Here is a 20,648-nt window from a genome sequence, read left to right on the forward strand (position 1 = left end):
ATCTGACAGCATGGCTCAAGTAGTTGTCAGTGCTAATTTGGGGAACAGGAATATTATGTTCCAGAAGTTGTATCCCCGGGGCTGTTCACAACTGTTACCAGCCTCATAGATAAAAGGGTGAAACCTGTGTAACTAGGACTCTCCAATAAATATGAGGTGAAAAACAGAACACAAAACACTTGAACAACAGAATTTCAAAAAGCCACAGGTCCAAAAAGGAACCTGTAAAAAGTTACACCAGCTTTTATTTCTAACCCCATAATTCAAAACATCAGGCTAAAGAAAAACCAAAGTATGTTGGATAACTATTAGAGCCATTATTGGCAATTATGGTAATGGATATGCTGCATTCTTGAATTGGTCCTGAAGATATTTAACAAAGTGTTCTTTTACATAACTGCTTCCATCTTAATTTGCACAGTTATGTTTTCAATTAGAAATAACTGCAACCATGGAAACTAGAATTTCACTTCATACACGTGCGCACTCACACACACACACATATATATAGTCACACCGTCAGCACAGTTTAATTTATGGTTTGCCGTAACTCAACCTCTGCAGCACTGGTGCCGGTAAAAGTCACAGATTATATCAGGCTCGCTGTGCCTCAGAGGAATTTCATTATTGGCTCCAACAACAAATATTCAGTGAACACTCTCGATTAGCGCAGGCGGGATTCATGTCTATTAACGTCACTGTACTCTGAAATTGTACATTTGGGTTATGGAAACATGTGCAGGAGATATAGATAAAAAAGAATGTTTTCTTCTGCAATGTGCAAAGTGGTAAATATTGTTCTTTGTTAAGTCCTTGTTCAAGCCATCACAGTAAAGTTCAATATTTGAAGTAAAGTCTGATTGAACATTTTTATCATTCAACGTGTTTCCAATGGTACAGTTCTCATGAGACAACTTAATATTGGAATCTTTTCCAACTGTGCATGGATATGTTATCTCAGTGTATGCATCATCAGTTCCCCTTCCCTAGACTGGTGGGCATAGATGACAACCTACTTCATAAAAACTGAGACAACCCCTAAGGACCTGGCAACTCTCCTTTTCATCTCGCTATAATGGCTTTTTAAAAATTCATTCACACAATGAGGGCATCACTGGCTGGGCTAGCATTTATCGCCCATCCCTAATTTCCCAGTGGACAGTTAAGAGTCAACCATATTGCTGTGGCTCTGGAGTCACATGTAGGCCAGACAAGGTAAGGATATCAGATTCCTTCCCTGAAAGACATAAGTGAACCAGATGGTTTTTTCTGATGGTTGGCAATGGATTCATGGTCATCATTAGACCCTTAATTCCAGATTTTTGTGCCCGCACACATCTACTCCCCTACTCCACAGTTCAAAATGGAGCTGATCTTCCCTCAAATAATTCTTGCATTCTCCTATTCATTCCCCTTCAGTTAATACTGCTAGTCTCCATCCCCTGCTACCCCAAACAATCACACCTAGTTTTACTCTCATCAACCTCACTTCCACCTTTTCACACTGTCCCCTTTCCCCTTTGTTTCATTGCCATTTATGTTCTATTTTCCTCTCCTATTCCTTGCATTTGGATTTCTGGAAAGATTTCCTCTCCGTGCAGATGAGAGGCGGGTACTGAGGGCAGGGAATGAGTCTACAGTTAGAAGTAGCCATACACCCTCAGCCTACACAGGACAGGACACTGATGTGACATAGTTGTAGGGCAGCTTAACCCATTTCAGAGTCAAGACTGACATAAGGTGGGCAGGCACCACATTTAGATATGTGCACAGTGCTTCACCTACACGTTGAGGAAAGTTGTTTTTTTCTTTGGATTGAAACACTTTACTGGATAGCTTGGAATCAAATGCCACACAGGCAATATTTGACTGACATCAACCTACCATACTTTCATAGGAATATGTGACATAGTTTGTAAGAGGAGATTTACGTGGCCCTGTAAGACAGGAAATCCACGCTGTTTATATTTCTGGTCACATATTGCTCTGACTGTCTCATAGCTGCCTTACCCACATATGTATGTAGTGGGAGAGGTTGGATTTTGCTGTAACAGTGGCAAAATGGCAGCAGAGTTGTAATAGTCTTCACATCTGAGGTATACTCTGCATTGACGGCAACAGGTTTATGAACAGGGGAATAGTTCTGAGGGTACATTAATACTGGTCATAACTTTTGTGGCGGAACCTTTCAAATATCCTTAGATACAGGAACAAGACTCAAGGTACAACATCATGGTTACAGCATTTCCAACATTGATCTAATTGGATAAGGCAGAAGTCAGCACTTTCAGCACATTACTTTGTGAACTTGCCTCCTTTTGTATTTAGTTATAGTTTGGGGAGTTTGCACATTCTCCCCAAGTCTATGTGGGTTGCCTGCCACAATCCAAAGATGTGCAGGCTAGGTCAACTGGTCATGGTACATTGCCCACAGTGTTCAAGGATGTGTAGGTTAGGTGCATTAGGGGTAGATCTAGGATAATAGGGTAGGGCTGGGTTACTCTTTTGAGGGACACTGTGGACTTGTTGGGCCAAAGGGCCTGTTTCCACATTATAGGGATTCTTTTTATGTGCTGAACTTACATTCCAATGTGTTATGATTAGATTCTGGATGGGGTTCCCTAATGTGTTACCTCCATCCCTTCTTTACTCACCCATTACATTCCCTCTGACAATCAATACAAGGTGCATCTAAAAATAATTCTTTCCCTGATGGATGCAAGTCTCTTAATGCACTTAATTTTTAAAAGGAGCCAATCGAACCAGGTTTTTACTTGAATTAAAAAAAGGAATTAGTTTATTCATTACTAAACACATGAAGAAATAATATCACGTGTATGCAGGCAAATTAGAAATAAATAGTGAGTTCAAAAAGATAAAAGTTTAGAAAAGATATAAGGATTAGTCTCTGAACTGTTCCTGAAAAATAAATAAGACAATGTTGTTACTGTTATTAGTTGACATTGGCAGTTGGCAGAAAATCTCTTGTTCTGATTCCTTTCAACAGTCATGGAATTCCAGTATTCCAGGTGAAAGAGTCTTTCTGTTCATTTTACCTGCAAAATCAGGGTGTTTAAAATGACTGTTCTCAAATCTGTGCCCTGATAGCACTCTCGTCTACAGATGGTGATGTTCAGCCAATGATATACACAGATTCGTGTTGCAGTCAGTTTTTAACCCCTTTCTTTGTATGTTGCTAGAGGGCAAAATAGATTTGTCTGCAAAAAGTGGCTTTCTGTTGACAGGAGAGGATCTCCTTCTTGTTGAGTCTCTCCTTGTTCAGAAGTTCTCTGACACTTCAAGGGAATGCCACTTCATGGGATTCACACAGGACTTTGCCAGACAGTAACTGAATTTACATCTATAGTTTTTATTTCTTTCTCTAGCAGTTCTGTTTTTGAATGGTAATGAATTTTGGAGTTAAAAGTCAAAATAAATCAGGACAAACTTCAAAATTCGCATTCACTGTCATAAAAGGCGGCCGGTCCAGTTTTCCAGAAGAGGATGGCTATCTGCCCAGCAGTGACTCAAACTAGAAAGAAATTGGGCAAGAAGGCCTGAATTGATTGATAAAACTAGAAATAAAGTAAAAGCCATACTGCAGCTTCAGTCATGGAGGGAAATTTAGATGATCAGATCTTCTTCATCACATTCACAAACATGGTGCTAAAAAGAGGGGAGACAACGGCACGGTGGTAGAGTCACTGGACTGTTAACCCAAAGATCTAGGTAATGTTCTGGGGGCCCAAGTTCAAATCCCACCACAGCAGATGGTGGAATATGAATTCAATAAAAATCTGTAATTAAGAATCTGTTGTTGACCATGTGTTGATTGCCAGGAGAAACTCATCTGGTTCACTAATGGCCTTTAGGGAAGGAAACCACCATCCTTACCTGGTCTAGCCTCCACGTGACTCCAGATCCACAGTGATGTGGTGGACTCAGTGAAATGATTTCATCTGACAAAGAAGCAGTGCTCCAAAAGCTTGTAATTTCAAGTAAGCCTGTTGGATTATAACCTGGTGTCATGTGACTTCTGATTTTGTCCACCCTACTCCATCACTGGTACCTCTCCATCATTGTCAAGACAAACTATCTGTTAAAATGTATAGGAATTTCAACTCTGGACTGGTTGCTCCTGATTTTCTGGTGACCAAGCTGTGCCAGGATAGAAGGAAACATAGACTTGTAGCTGCAGGGTCTGACCAAACTATTCCAACAGTAATAATTTAATGGTCACCGCCAATCAACTTAAACATGTGAGCCACATACTGTAGAACAAATCATCAAATTAGGGAATGTATTAACCATATGGGACCTATAAATTAGAGATAAATGGAAACTTGGCCTTTATAATAATGAAACTATTCAAAACAAATACAAACTGAAATTAATGGAAGCATGAATTGGTGAGAAGTACAGACATTTCATTCTCCAAGAGGTTAGAAATTAACTGCCCACTCAACAAAGACTGAATCATTACAGAAAATTTCAATAGTCTCATCACTCAAAAAGCTAACAATTGGAACAGATCGTCTATAATTAGAATGTTACTAATGAAAGATGGCAGTGGGAGAGACAACATCACCAGCACCTTCAACCTCAATCTGCTTAGCATTGCTAGTCAGATTCTTAAATGATCACGGGAAACAAGCAGTCACACTGAAAAATCCAGGGCTTAGATCCAGCTTATTTGGCAAGCCTGACAGAAATCTATATATGGAGATATCACCCCGGAGCTGGTGGAGAAAAGGAAGGATGAAGGACTTGAACAGGATCAAACAAGATCGCTCACAAATCCAACTGCAGCACCCTCTGGTCAGTTCACCTCAGTATGAATGGATGGCATAACATTTAGCATCAATGAGGAAACTGATTCTTCTTGCTTTTACTTCACTCATGGGAAGTGTTGTACATTCTGACCATAAATGTCTCTGGCATAAATAATCTGCTAAATTCTAAACTGAGAGAAAATTAAACACTGTCAAATGTAGCTCACTGAGAGACTGCCCTTCAGAGGAACCTGACTGCTGGGATACAGGGATGTAATTTGACATTAATCCACATGGGCTGGAACATTGGGCAGAATTTTCAGTCCCTGAACAGCATGGGTAATGGTAAGTAATTTGGGAAATTTGCCAAAACTGGAGAAATTTGATTCTTGACATTGAGGGAAGTCCAATTTTCACCAAAAGTTTGAGTGGCAGGATGGCATCCATTTTTTTAGAAAAATCCCTACAGTGTGGAAACAGGCCCTCCAGCCCAACAAGTCCACACAGACCCTCCAAACAGTAACCAACCCAGACCCATTCCCCTACTACTCTACACTTACCCTGACTAATGTACCTAACCTATACATCTCTGAACACCATGTGCAATTTTAGCTTGGCCAATCCACCAAACCTGCACAGCTTTGGACAGTGGGAGGAAACCGGAGCAACTGGAGGACACCCACATAGACATGGGGAGAATGTGCAAACTTCACACAATCACCCGAGACAGTAATCGAGACTGGGTCTCGAGCTGTGAGGCAGCAGTTCTAGCACTGAGCCACTGTGCTGCCTTCACTAGTGAGTGGCGAGAGTGTCATTTACAACATATTAGCACTTTATTATTACCTGTGCTTGCTTCATTGATAACAATTTACTATTCTCCCACACAAAGAATCTGGTTGCCAACTGAGAACAGGTACCTGGTAGCTCCAGTTCGCAGGTTAGTCCTGTGGGCCTCCACCTTGGCCAGCCAACTCCAACATCTGAGGGCACACTCCATGGGCAACGATCACCTGTAGCCCTCTTTTTTAGATTAGATTAAATTACTTACAGTGTGGAAACAGGCCCTTCGGCCCAACAAGTCCACACCGACCCGCCGAAGCGCAACCCACCCATACCCCTATATCTACCCCTTACCTAACACTACGGGCAATTTAGCATGGCCAATTCACCTCACCTGGACATCTTTGGACTGTGGGAGGAAACCGGAGCACCCGGAGGAAACCCACGCAGACACGGGGAGAATGTGCAAACTCCACACAGTCAGTCGCCTGAGTCGGGAATTGAACCCGGGCCTCTGGCACTGTGAGGCAGCAGTGCTAACCACTGTGCCACCATGCCGCCTTCTTCCCATGACACCCAACAGAGTGTTTGCTTTTCCTCTGAGGAAGGGAAATCCACTTCTTTATAATGTGAGGACCTCTAAAACCTGAAAGGGTTCAGAAAAGATTTACAAGGATGCTGCAGGAGTTGGAGTGTTTGAGCTAAAGGGAGAGGCCGAATAATCTGAAGCTGTTTTCCCTGGAGCGTCAGAGGCTGAGGGGTGACCTTAGAGAGGTTTATAAAATCATGAGGGGCATGGATGGAGTTAATAGCCATCTGAATGGATACATGAATAGAAGGGTTTAGATGCATATAGGCCAAATGCTGACAAATGGGACTTGATTAATTTAGGATCTCTGGTCGGCATGGATGAGTTGGACCGCATGGTCTGTTTCTGTGCTGCTCTATTCTATGACTCTTTGGCTGCATAAAAGACAACACCATTAAACAGTCCAAGATAAGATATCTGTTTTTAGCACAAAGCTGTATGTGAACCTACTGTGTTGAGTAAAAATCCTGGCCACAGGCAATCACGACCACATCATTCAAAATGGTGATTCAGTCAGATTGAATAGGATGGGGTTGTTTTTCTCGGAGCCTAAGGGGTGACCTTATAGAGGTTTATAAAATCACGAGGGGATTTGGTAGGATCAATAGACCAAGTATTTTTCCCGGATGAGAGAGTCTAAAACTGGAGAGTATAGGTTTAAGGTGAGAGAGTAAAGATTTAAAAGGGACTTAAGGGGCCACCTTTTCACACAGAAGGTGGTACATTTATGGAATGAGCTGCCAGAGGAAGTGGTACAATTACATCATTTAAACAATATCTGGATGGGTTAATGAATAGGAAGGGTTTAGAGGGATATGGGCCAAGTGCTAGCAAATGGGATTGGATTTACCTAGGATATCTGGTTAGCATGGATGAGTTGGACGGAAGGGTCTGTTTCTGTGCTGTACATCTCTATGGCACTATGGCTCTGCAATTGGCTGTGAGGCACAAATCATGCCATGGGAACTGTAAACAGTCACCTCAGTTACAGAGGTTGCACTCACCTTCCGTGGTTCCACAGGCAACACAAGGTGCAGGAATTGCTCATTTCACACTGTGCACCGTAAAACATTCTACCTCATTATCCTCAACACAATGCTGCCTTTCTTGGGGATTGTGGAGGTTGGCAGTGGGATGAGGGGCTCTTTTTCTTATTCTGACACATATTATCTCATACTGTACGTGCACCAAATGGCTTGTGCAGCACACACCTGATAAAAGCCAACAATATGCAAGGTCCATGCAGAGCTATACCCACTAACCCCTTGTCCAGGGCCTCCATATCCATGTTTGGAGGAAGAAGTTCAAATATTATTTGTGTTACTGTGCCTGCAGAATGATCTCATTACTACTGAGCTGTTTTGCATTTGATGTTGTCCACATAGACTGATTGGTACCATCCTCAATGGATCTGGTTGGGGTCATCCCAGTGACTGCCACACTAAGGCAATTTGTACGAATGGATGAGGAACATAAGTGTCTGAAAGCCAGGACCAGCACCATCCTCCAGCAAATGTTGAGCTAAACCCTGATACGACATTTCCAGTCGTAGCTGTCTTCATGATGTGGTGAAGATACAAGACAGCCACAGTTGCTGACCTTCCATGGAGGGAGGAGCAGATGAGAGAGGGGCAGTTGCGCTGTACACTATTTAGAGGTGGTACAATGTCCAGTCTGTCAGCAATGCAACAGCTTCGACAACTGAAGCCAACAAGACCCATAATCTGTCTCTTCCAAATCAGGTTTCCATGCAGTTATGCCTGGGGGTTTGTACCAGTGCTGTGCAGACAAAGATCACCACAGGATCCTTTGAATATCTGCTCTGGATAACTGGCTACATGATGGACAATGAGATCTATGTGAGCTGCAGCATTGTCCTGAGTAAGAATATGAGGATGTTCTTCAGACAGAACAGCACCTTCAACATCCTACAGCACAGCAGCGTCCGCCAAAGCAACACGGGCAACACTTCATTATCGCTCAAGGAACTGAGTTGCGTGGATTAATCTTTCATCGACTGTAAATGTTTCGATGTTGCAGAGGCCAGATTCCCATGTATAATCCTAAATATGAATGCAGCCTTAACACATTGATCTTTCTATGTAGTTCATGCTGTTCAATAAAAGTTAAGGTTACAAACAGATGGTAACCTTCACTACATCCAACACTTCATCTTTCAATTATGAAAAGTTTCATGCTAGTGTGAGTGCTACCAAAAGGATGACTAAAATTCAGACAGAGTTAGAAGATTGTGGGATAGTTAGGCACTTTACCTTCTTATAGTGTTACTGAGATGACTTTTGCTCAAAGTGATGATGAAAAGTGAGCATATATTGACAAATGGAATAATGTACCTACCAATGAATTGTCATCCCTGACCAACCATGTGCCCTTTTTCTTTTTCCTTGCTGTCCCATTTCATCCAGTTGCAGTCTGGGGTCCACAGCTGGGCTGGAGGTAGCCTGCCCTATAATAGAGCCTGTTGACCTTTTTGTTTTGAGGCTGGGGTGGTTTGTGACTGGAGGGTGTTGTATCCAGTGGCAGGCAGGCTCAGACTCGGGGATTGAACCCTCCTCAAGCAACTTGGAGGTGGAGGAGTAGGGCACCTCTGGAGGACTTGAGACTTGGAGGCCTATGTGGTTCCTCCTCCCATGCCAGTCACTTTGCTAATTGGTTGAGCACCAATGGGTGCAGCAATGGTGTGCAGGTCTGTGTGAATATCTAGTCGACAGTAAAGATATTAGAGCTGGCCTCCATGGCAGTTACCAATCTGTCCATGGAGACAGTCTGATGCTCACATGCCAGAGGTAGCGTGGTACAGACAGTGTTACTGAGCTCCTTAAACCTTCAGTTGTGTTTTCCAAGTCCACCCAAAATACCTGCCTCTGCCCTTGTGCTTGCTTGTACAAATGCCAGACACCGTGGGCTCCTCTCCTGTCAGGGGCTGAGCAGATATCTGTCTCCTGCAGTCCTCTTGAATGCCAGCGAATTGAAGTGTGAGTGTGAGGTAGCAGAGCAAAGATGGCAGCACTTGCCCTCACAGAGCACAACGGTTCATTGAACTTCTTCCTGCATCGCTGGGCGTTTCTCTGGGCCATGAACACTGCACTGACCCGGGTGGCAATTACATACTAACCTGGCATGGTCTGGTGCCACGATCCCTTCTGGTGACCCTGGAGAAGTGGCCCCATCCCACCAAGAACTCCAGATCCCTATCGACAAATCAGGGCGCCAATTCAATCTGTCAGCCATCTCCAGGGTAATTTATCTGACATTGCAACCATGAAGGACAGTTCCTAGGCTGGCTGCTACAGACCTGGTGCCAGCAGTAGGAATCCTAGATGGTGTCAGTGGTGGTGAGTACATTAGCCGTTGGTGAAGATGGGATACTGTGAGAGAGATGCTGTGGAGATGCAGCATGTACATAATGAGGTGAGGAACGTAACATTGTCTGAGAAAACTCACTGGAGCTCATAGTGAGAAACTCTCCATGAATCTCTCCAGAATTGACACTGAGCTAATTTTTGGCTCCTATCAATCTTATAACATGGCCATTCGGTTGACTGAATGTGCGGGTGTGTTTACCGTGCAGGTATCTGGCACATGCTGTAGGTGTTACATTGATGTCATGGTGTACCATTCTTTAAGACCCCCGTCCATAGACAAATCCCTACTGACAAACATGGCAGATGGCTTGTTTGTGTGTCTGTGCAAAAGAGCATGTCAATTCAGTAATACTGATTGCTTTTGGCTCTGTTTGGAGCAACAACACATTGATAGAAAAGGCAAGGTGAGGATGCTGCAGACATCGAGGTAGCTGCTCAATGAGTGCACACGAAGAGAGCCAGCAAGCCGAGTTGGCAGGCTGATCTAATCCATGCGCTGGCTGCCTGAGCATGAAATACAGGCAGTCCCCGAGTGTGAATGAGTTCTGTTCTGGAGTCCGTTCACAGTCGATTTGTATACAAGTCCGAACACAATGCAGGAAATGGAAAGCAACCATTTGCAAGTCAGGAAATGTTTCAGGTTGTAACATTACAACTTTCTGTGGGATTGAATTTGTAAGTACAAGCATTCATAAGTCAGACGTTTGTAATCATGAGGCAGCATTGCATAGCTAGTTGCTGGTGCACCGGGAATGTAGGCCTGCGCTTCCTAAGCATCACACAAGTTATCATGAGGTGCATTGAAGATCATCAGAGATTGACTAGTGTCCAATCCAATGTCCTTGAATACGAAGTGTGTGCGGCTGGTGCCTATCCATCATGACCTGAGATACTGTTTGACGCAGAGCTACATGGAGGCTCCTCACAGTCAGCAGCGAGCTGATGTTGCTCTGAATTCCACGTTGATCCTGTCCGTTGTGTTTGATAAGACAGGAAGGGCAGCATGGTGGCTCAGTGGTTAGCACTGCTGCCTCACAGCACCAGGGATCTGGGTCCGATTCTAGCCCTGGGCAACTGTCTGTGTGGAGTTTGCACATTCTCCCCATGTCTGTGTGGGTTTCCTCCGATTTCCTCCCACAGTCCAAAGATGTGCAGGCCAGGTGAACTGGCAATGCTAAATTGCGTATAGTGTTAGGTGCACTAGTCAGAGGGAAATGAGTCTGGTTGGGTTACTCTTTGGAGAGTCGATGTGGACTTGTTGGACCAAAGGGCCTGCTTCCACACTGTAGGGAATCTAATCATTCAAGCTGAATACTAATTAGGTGAGTTGTAGCATTAATAAGGCATGTAACAAGCCATAATTTTGCTCAATTGGCTATTAGCTGCTACTTAGCAAGTAATACATTTCATGCAAAAGCATAAAAGATACAGCGAGATGCTCCCAATATTAAGGTAGGCCTGATCATACTTTGCACCCAGTTCTGTCACAAATTTCACCATGTTGCTCAGGCCACTATAAGATTCCATCTTAGTTTATGTTGATACTCTGGTGTAACATCTGAAATGTGCTGGGTAGCCAATGGAAGGCAATCATGACTATAAAACTTTAATTCTGATTATCTTTAATTTCATCTTACAACTAAAGGCACATCTTAGCTTTCTCAATAACAATCTTCAATAATTATCTAGCATTCACATTGCCTAGGAGTAGAAAATCAGCAGACAAGATTGAGAACTTTCTGCTTCAAAGATTTGTGGACTGAATGACCTTCTGTCCCCATGAACGATGATTTAATTGAAATATTCAGCAAAAGGAAACGACTGATTCCTCATTCAGATAATTGCACAACCACTTTCATTCCTGGACAAGTTAATGCTGAAAGCCATTTTAATGAGTCCTATAAATGAATCTAAACAATATATTTGCAAGTTGTTCTTTCCCCACTCCTACCTTATCAGTTTTTAGAATGAAGAGTACATAGGGAGCATTACAAATCACTTCCCGACTTTAGTTTTGCTGCAGAGCAGACAATCGATTCTTCGGCAATCTTAGTAAGAATGTATGCATCGAACCACTTCGAGGAAATCCTGCCCCTTCCTTTGCTGGCTTCCATTTGTCTTCCTGGATGTTATAAATTAGAGTTAACATCCGGTTTACTGTAAAAACTGTATCCCCTCTGATGGCTGCTGTAAAAAGTGCACCTTTGCTGTTCACGTACTGACCAGACAATGCAGTCCATTGTTGCCTTGTCAGATTGAAGCAATCAATCATGCACCTCAAGAAATCATCTGCTGGTCCATTTCTCATAACATACAGATTGTCATTATGTGCAACCATGCAATGACCATAGCTTTGCTGGCGTTTTAGCGTAGTTACAAGGAGCCATTTGTCTTTGTGGGTCCTATACTCAAAGACGTCTGTGGTGTCCAATGGTAACCAAAGGCAGACAAAGATCCTCCCCATCGTGCGGGCACAGGCTATACCTGCTCCAGGGCGAGGCAGGTGTGCAGCAAAGGACCATGTGTTAGATGCCACATGGTACTTTTCAACAGTGGCAAGAACTGTATTCTTGCACATTCCTCCCAGAGCAAACAAGCAACCATCTTGTCCAGTCAATGTCAGGTTGTAGCGAGGATGTTGAAGGCTTGAAAATTCACTCCAGCTGTTTCTTTCAGTATCATAGCAAAAACAAGGCTTTACAATCTGCTTACTCAGTCCATCAACCCCTCCGACTATGTAGATATTGTTGCCCAGCACAGTAATGCCAGCGAGAGATGTGCTGGCTTTATCTGGTAACAAAGTCAAGGGTATCCAATGATTGTCTGTTTCGTCCAAATAACACATGGTTCTAGAAAAGTCATCCAAGTGGTGTTCTGAAGGGAAGTGAGTAGCCACTGCCACAAATGTACTTGGAGACAGGGATTCAATATAATCCAACTGGTCTTCAGGCAAAAAGCTCAAATCTTCCCTTACATTCTTGTAAACATCCCTAATAAACAGGGCTGAGGCATGAACCAAATCAATTAACCCAAATGTAGCTGCAGCCTGGAGCATCAGGAGACAGTTACTTGAATTGATTGTATGAATCAGATGCTGCGTCAGAGGCTTCACTAGTAGAAAGGCTGCACATTCAATGGCATCCAGGATTCTGTCACTGTCCAGAATAGGCTGATCCTCTTTCAGGACGTTCAACATGACATTAAAGCCACAGGCTGTTAGCTCATGCAGCTGGATCTCCTCCTGAGTGCACTCCCGCATGCCCGACTCAAAGAGAGCCCTGAAGTAGTCACTGCTTTCAATCAGCACATGCTTCTCGACTGTGAATAGCTCATTCTCCACTTTCACACGCACATAACCCAATGGTGGATGCATCACTCAAATAGTGTTGCCTTAGTAACAATGATCAACTACTCACTTCAGACTCTTGGAACTGAAGTAATATTTACAACTCTAACAAAATTCAGCGACCTGTAACTATAATGGCAGCCCGGGTCTTTACATTCTTCTGTTTTGAGCTGCTTGTTTAAAAAGTCTTTCGAACCACTAACTGTAACCACAGCCTCTGCCAACAGGTTATTAATATCCCAGACTATAGATAGCTACCCTCGCCTGCCACATGTATCAGACATGTCTCAGGAGAAACAGGAATATCAAGGACCTAGCTGTAAACCACTCCAAACAACCTCCGTCTGGCCTCTGATAATGGAATGGAATTGTTTTAGTTTTGTTTTCCTTCACACTTCAATTTTTCTGCTTATATCATTGTCAATATTTGGAAAACAATCAACAGCTTACTGTTGCATCCAGATATATATATGCGGTACTAGGGCTCATCAAGTCCATGTTGTGAAACTTCTTTGTAAAATGTCTGAAATTCAGTGTAAGCTCCAAAGGAATATTTTAGATGGACCATTTGGGGTAAAAATTGTTTTAGATTCATCTTTTGTTTCTCACTTTTGTTATGAAGCTTCTTAAAGCAGGATTATAAGGATCCTTCTTTGTACCTGAAAAGCAAGAGTCAAGAACTCAAACCCGCCCACGACCTCCCGACTACATGATGGGACATGGACTAATTCCCTCTTGAAACCAAAGGCCTATCAATGGATCAAGCTCTAGTTCAACAGGTTGAAGGGATATAGGGTCATAGAAACGTGCAGCACAGAATTAAGCCATTCAATTCATTGTGTCCATTCTGACTCTCTGAAAGAGCCACCCGATTAGTTCCCTAGTCCAACTCAGTTTACATAGCCCCGCAAATTTTACTTTTCGAATGGATATCCAATTTATTTCTGAAAATAACCTTTTGACTCTACAAACAATCAATTTACCTATCCTGCCATTTTCAGATAAAAGTAAACATTCATCTCTTAAAATGGAGCCTGTATGACAATGTGGGCCAGGTGAACTGAGTGCCAAAACATCTATGTTCTTGAGTGATTTTGGAATGTTGCAGCCAAATTCACTCTCATAGCTATAAAACATCAAAGATATAACTGGAGGCCCTCTGCCACACACACACATACTTATATACACACGCATGCACACGCACAAACACACATTTACACACACACACATATACACATACACTTGCACACACACACTTACATACACACACGCACACACAGACACATGCACACACACACGCACAGACACACTTACACACACACGTAGACACACTTACACACACATGCATGCACACAGACACATCTACACACACACTTACATACACACGCGCACATACACACACACACTTACACACCCAGACACACACACACGCACACACACACTGAGCTGGTTTTACTGAAATAGCCTGCATTACAGTGGAAGATAAAGCTTGTACCAACTGGAATTTGCCATACCACATGGAAGCAGAATGGCTCAAAATACAGATTGAACAAAACAAACCAGACCACAAACATCTTTAGTTTATCATTGTACATGTAATACATGAGGAATTAAGCCTGGAGGAAGGGCTTTTAGTTTAAGTTATAGTGCCAAGTGATTATTTCTAACATGAATTCAGTGATTAGCATGATCAAATGAGCTCGCAGAATGGGAAATAATCTGAAAGAAGTTAATATAGGGCTCAATAGTTTGGGAACTGAAATTGCATTTCAGCACTAGGCTTTACCTTGACCAATTTCAATCAGCTGAAATGCAGGTTTTGAGATGGAAAACTAAATATTCTTTTATTCAGTGTCACCATGAATTAAATGATACAACAGCAAACCAAAGCCAAGTTTGATGATTATTTGCTGCAAGCCAAGAATTACAGTAAAACTCAAAGCAGATTGCAGGCTCATTTCTACGGCCGTCTTAATTTCTAAAAAAAAACAAAGAACTGCTGATGCTGGAAATCAGAAACAAAAACAGAAATTGCTGGGAAAATTCAGCAGGTCTGGCAGCATTTGTGGAAAGAAAGCACAGTTTAATGTTTTGCATCCAGTTCTGTAGAAGGGTCACTGGACCTGAAACTTTATCTTTGTTTTCTCTCCACAGATGCTGCCATACCAGCTGAGTTATAGAGTCATAAAGATGTACAGCATGGAAGCAAACCCTTTGGTCCAACTTGTCCATGCTGACCAGATATCCTAAATTAATCTGGTCCCATCTGCCAGCATTTGGCCCATATTTCTCTAAACCCTTCCTATTCATGTACCCATTCAGAAGTCTTTTAAATGTTATACTTGTACCAACCTCCACCACTCCCTCTGCCAGCTCATTCCATACATGTACCACCCTCTGTGTGAAAAGGTTGCCTCTGAGATCCATTTTAAATTTTTCCCCATCACCTTAAACCTCTAGTTTTAGTCTCCTCCACTCCAGGGAAAATACCTTGGCTATTCACCCTAATCATGACTCATGATGTTGTAAACCTCAAAAGGTCACCCCTCAGCCTCTGACACTCCAAGGTAAATAGCCTATTCAGCCTCTCCCTATAGCTCAAATTCTCCAACGCTGGCAACATTCTTGTAAATCATTTTTGAACCCTTTCAAGTTTCACAACGCCCTTCCTATTACAGGGGGACCAAGAGGTTTCTCAGCAATTTCTATTTTAGTATCAATTTATGCACTTAGTTTGAAGACATATCGTAAATATTTTCCAAAATCTATTTGGATTATAGTCCACAAACAGGATTTAACTAAGATTTGTTTTACTTTTAAGGGATTGAAAGAGCTGACAATGTAGTTGCATTTTCTCCAATCTTTGTATGGAGAGTTAGTTTTGCACAAGGTTCTGATGGAAATAAACATGACTTATCTGGCTCCTGATAATTATAATTAGGCTTAACTAGCTAATGTTAATTGTACCTATAACTATTATGCAATTTTTCTTTGATATCCAAAGGTACATTCATGTGCCACTAAACCATTTTTTTCTAGCACCAAATCACCCATATTACTCTTCACCTTTAGTCAGCACCACAAAATCACCTGTGTTTCCAATTAATTACCAATTTACATGCAAAACCCTTCAGGGGCAGTGCAGTAACCCCAAAGGTGAGGGAAAAGTAGGGACAGAAGGATGAATCATCCAATAGATATTTTAACGAAGCTATCCAGATCTGTTATGACACAGCCCTGGAGCAGTTACAACTTGAACATTGATCTCCTGGCCCAGAGGTAGAGACAACACCACTACCATTGTATCACAAGAGTTCAGCAAGGTTTGTGCAATAGATATTTTCAAGGTAACCTGCTCAGAGATGTTATTATGCCCCTCTGGAGCAGGTGGGACTTGAACCTGATCCTCCTAGTTCAGAGAGAGGATGCTATCTCTGCACTACAAGAGTCAGACAAGAGTAATGCAATTTCTTTGTTCCTGAACAACCTGTCCAGAGATACTATTGTTACACACTTCTGGAGCAGGGAGGACATGAACCCAGGCCTCTGGGTCCAGACCCATCCAAGATGTTTCATCAAATGTCTGAGCAGGTTGATTAAAATAAATAGAATTGGTGAGAGTAAACTATCCTAATCTTCAGCTGCTAGAGATTGCTATCCATGCAGCTTTCTAGCAGTGGTGGTGATCAGAAGATATGAGCCTTCCAATTGCATAAAGGTTTGCATTTATATAGCAACTTTCATGACCGTATGACGTCCAAAAGTACTTTGCAGCCAATAAGCACTTTTTTTTCTGAAGTCAATGTTGTTTTAAATTTTCACAGCAAGGTTTCACACCTGTGAAAGAGATACTAGATCAGGACTTACCATAAGCATTGAATGAATGGCACTATTTTTAGATTCATGTATGTTCATTTATATTCTGCAATCTTTTAAAAGTATTGTAAGGTCCTTTCTCTTGGTTTAACTATTCAGATGAAATCCTGTCCAGGCATTTGAGGGGTGCATGAGCAGGGCAAGCAGCTGTGTTACAGCTGAACCAATCAGAATAATGATTGTAAATGAGACTTCAAACCAGGAAGAGGCTGGTAGAATACTGAATTCCATGCCAACTAAAGAATAAAAAGTGAAATAATAAGAGAGAAAGCTAAATTCCACTAAAACTGACAGAATAAAACAAGACAGAAATGTTTTAAAAATTTGTTTTTATCAAAACATTTACAACAAAAAGCATTAAGTCTCCAGACTTCCCTATTTTTTTAAACAATGGGATTTTCATATCATATCTGGTAGGCAGAACCTCACCATCATAACCCATTTGAAATACAACAACTTCACCAGGACTGGACCCTCTCAGAATGACTCAGCAATGTCCATTTTGTGCATAAGTCTCTCAATTAGGATTTGATCCTACAACTTTCTGATAGGAAGAGGAGAAACTACCGCCCCTATCAGACCTGACGCCTTTCATAACAGCTTTCTGTCTTTTCTGTGACAATACCAGAATCATATCTAGATCATCAATAAGTAGTTTGATCAATAGGAATCATTTGATTAATACAAGATTATAACAAGGAATTCATGAGTTGGCATATGCAATATGCTTTTAATATATCATTGCTATGGTAATAGGACTCAATTTTTTTTGTGATAAACTAATCGCTGTCAGCTGAGATAAAATATTAGTTTGAGTCTGAGGATGAAATGTCTTTAAATGTGTATCTCACCCAGCTACTAAGCAGATCAATGTGCAGTTAGATACCCTCCTGTTCATGTTGCCTGGTGACTGCCAGGCAAGAATATTAATAGCCCTGTTCAGGATGGAGGTCTGCCAGTGTCCAGATAGATTGTCCTTTAAATCAACTTGTCCGGGAATGTTAATTCATTCTTCCAGAGCAGGTGAAACTTGAATCCTGGTCTTCTGGCCATAGGTAGGGACATTACTACTATCACAAGAGCCAAGGTAAATGTCAGATATATGAGTGAGGGTGATGGTGTGTTGACAGTTCATTGGGGAGTCCAAGTCACTTTTACATGCAGGGTGCAGCCTGGACCTATAGATAATGATAGTATTGTATTTAGCTTTTTCTTCACCACATGGCTCACCAAGAATTTCTCTTGCCTTTGCATCTGGTTGTTGGTGTGTGTTGCAAGGATGTGCAAGTGTTATGAATGCACAAGCACTTGGCTGTCTAGTCCTAGGGTGGGCTTCTGGCTCAGAGATAGGAATTCTACCTACTTCACTCCCAGACCTCCCAGTACATAAATAAACAAAGCTCAATCTCAAAAATTAAAATTGTAGCTACTCAGACAGTAAAGAGTGGAGAATTCCGCCTGAATAACTGAATGTTTGTTTACCTATATTAAGGCCTGGATCTTAACTCCAAGTTAACATTACCAGATTTATATTGTATGAAGCTAGAATCACTTACATCAATGTACATTACAAATATATTCTCAGAGTATCACCGCTTTCCTGAAATAAATGGAGATGAGTTTGGTGAATTAGTTGAGCTCTATTTACGCTATTACTTTGATGGCTTTATACAATTTTTGATACCAGTTAAGGTCGATATTTTAATTTGCTTGATGCACAAAGACATTGCCAGTTCACCATAGATTTAAAACAGCCTTGGCAACCAACCTGGCACTCATCTATTGCATTGTTTAATTGTTATAGCAGCATTTTCCTCATTATGTAGGAATTTAACACAAATAAGAACATGCAAGGACACAGAGTAAAACCTCCAGATGATGAATGCCCAACCACCTGAGTTGAACGAGAACTGAACAAACCACCATTACAGTTAATGGACTCCGTATATGAACACTTAGTACAGCATTGCAACTAAGGACATGTGGTAATGCAGGTCATGAATTCTTGTACATCACCCTGTTAAGGAAAATACTTGGCATATTTTTGAGTATTTTCACCAACTGATAATTGTGGAGGCTGGATTCAAGACTCGATTCAAGAATGCTAAATACGTGATTGCATTTGCTTTTTGTACTGTTGGTGGAATGTTCCTGTCTAAATATTGCTAAGTAGTGAGAGCTTGAGCAAAAGTTCCCCCCAAAAAACTTCCTCTAGACAGTACAAAGTTTAAGAAAACAATTTTCCTTACCTTTCAATCATACTTCAAAATCCTGCAGGAAGAAAGGAAAAGGAGACACTGGAACCAATGGAAGATTACATCAAAGCAAGTTGGAAAGGTGATCTGAGGAGAAAAGAGAATCTGTGAATAAAACATCACTACGAAGACAAAACAAAAGATTATTTCACTAATACAATAACACATGAAGTGAAAGTATTAAGAGGTGCGAATTGGTTTGAAACTAAGGATTAGCATAAGATTGCAAATGGTTACCTCATCTAAGTGTTCACACAGGAAGACATAACCCCCTCATCATAAAATCCAATACAAAATTCAGGATATTGAAATAAATGAAGTTAAAAATCTAGACACGCCGTAAGTTCTTTATACAAATATTCAGGATAATATGGAGCTTATCCCCACGTCAAACAGCCAACTCCACTTTATACAAGCAAGATCTTGTCTTACAAAGTGACTTGAGTTTTTTTTGAGAAAGTGACAATCCAAGTCAACCTCAAGCAACCATGTAACATTATGTACTTGTTTATCCAAAAGCTATTTGATAACACTGCTAAAATGTTATGGATTACACTTCAAACTGTAGGGATTTGGTTCAAATCTTCAGTATGGATACAGATTTTAAAGATTACAAAGCAACAGCAATTGCTGAACAGAATAAGATCAAATTGAGGGAAGAGTTTTGTGAAGTTCCTCAGGGCTGAGTACTCAGTGGACTCAATATTAAATATTTCCAAACAACGCACAGAAGGAACAAACAGAATAAACAGTATGTTGAGCCACCTTTCCAAAACTATAGAATATAAGTCATTGTTCACCCTGCATACAAATTGTGATCAAATTGTACTGTATTCGGACCACATCCTGGTTAATGTGTTCATGTTCTGGTCACTGAGCTATGAGGGAGATAGCCAAGCGCCGGTGGCTATGAAGAGAACTGATCCCTTCTGTCAGGTTCTGAATTATGATTGGAAAACTGAACAAGCTGGAGCTTTTCTGCTGGAACTGAGCCATCTGAGCCACGATCCTATATCAGGATACAATTCACGACTTGGCTATTCCGGAATAAAGTTTTAAATTGATTTGAGAGCGGAAGATAGTGGTCACTAATTGAAACTAGTAAAGGGTACTGAAAGAACTGACATTAGAAAGTCTTTCTTCATGCAGTTACGGACTCACAGACATCGTAGTGAAGAAAAACACTCTGAAAGCATTTAATGAGCTAAGTATAAGAATGACGGAGATGTAATGTTTTTCTAGATGAATTAATTAAAAGGGACTGAATAGCTTTCTGGAAATACAAGCATTGTGTGGTTTTTTTCTTTAACACAACTCCCCATTATAACAAACACTTATATTTCAATGTCTTCTGCAACCCGATGACACATTATGCTTACAATTATGATAGTTGAATTTGATACAATATGTCAGTGTTAGAAATACAGAGGGTAAAACAGAATAGCTCCTGAATTGATTGAGAGCAGGTGAAGCCCACTGGACTTTAAGGAGGAGTCTTGTGGTGCAGTGATATCACACCTACCTATGAATGAGGAGGTCTAGGTCCCAGTCCTGCGTGCTCCAGAGGTGTGTCATAACATCTCTGAAGAGATTGATTGGGGAAATATCAAGAATTGGGTTCTTGGCTGGTGCAGAGTCCAT

The 20,648-nt window shown here is 41.5% G+C and overlaps 1 protein-coding gene across 1 annotated transcript; it reads right to left on the minus strand.

Moving 5' to 3' along the window:
• Window positions 1–11,226: 11,226 nt before the first annotated feature.
• On the minus strand, window positions 11,227–13,000 carry kbtbd13a (kelch repeat and BTB domain containing 13a). Its single transcript, XM_072565478.1, has one exon. The coding sequence runs from the start codon at window positions 12,901–12,903 to the stop codon at window positions 11,539–11,541; it is 1,365 nt and encodes a 454-aa protein (XP_072421579.1). The 5' UTR covers window positions 12,904–13,000; the 3' UTR covers window positions 11,227–11,538.
• Window positions 13,001–20,648: the final 7,648 nt, after the last annotated feature.

The sequence above is a fragment of the Chiloscyllium punctatum genome, chromosome 48 (assembly GCF_047496795.1).
Source record: "Chiloscyllium punctatum isolate Juve2018m chromosome 48, sChiPun1.3, whole genome shotgun sequence".
NCBI lineage: Eukaryota > Metazoa > Chordata > Chondrichthyes > Orectolobiformes > Hemiscylliidae > Chiloscyllium > Chiloscyllium punctatum.

Excerpts from the sequence above, each read along its gene's own strand:
- kbtbd13a (XM_072565478.1), bottom strand. The coding sequence starts at position 12,903 with ATGCATCCACCATTGGGTTATGTGCGTGTGAAAGTGGAGAATGAGCTA.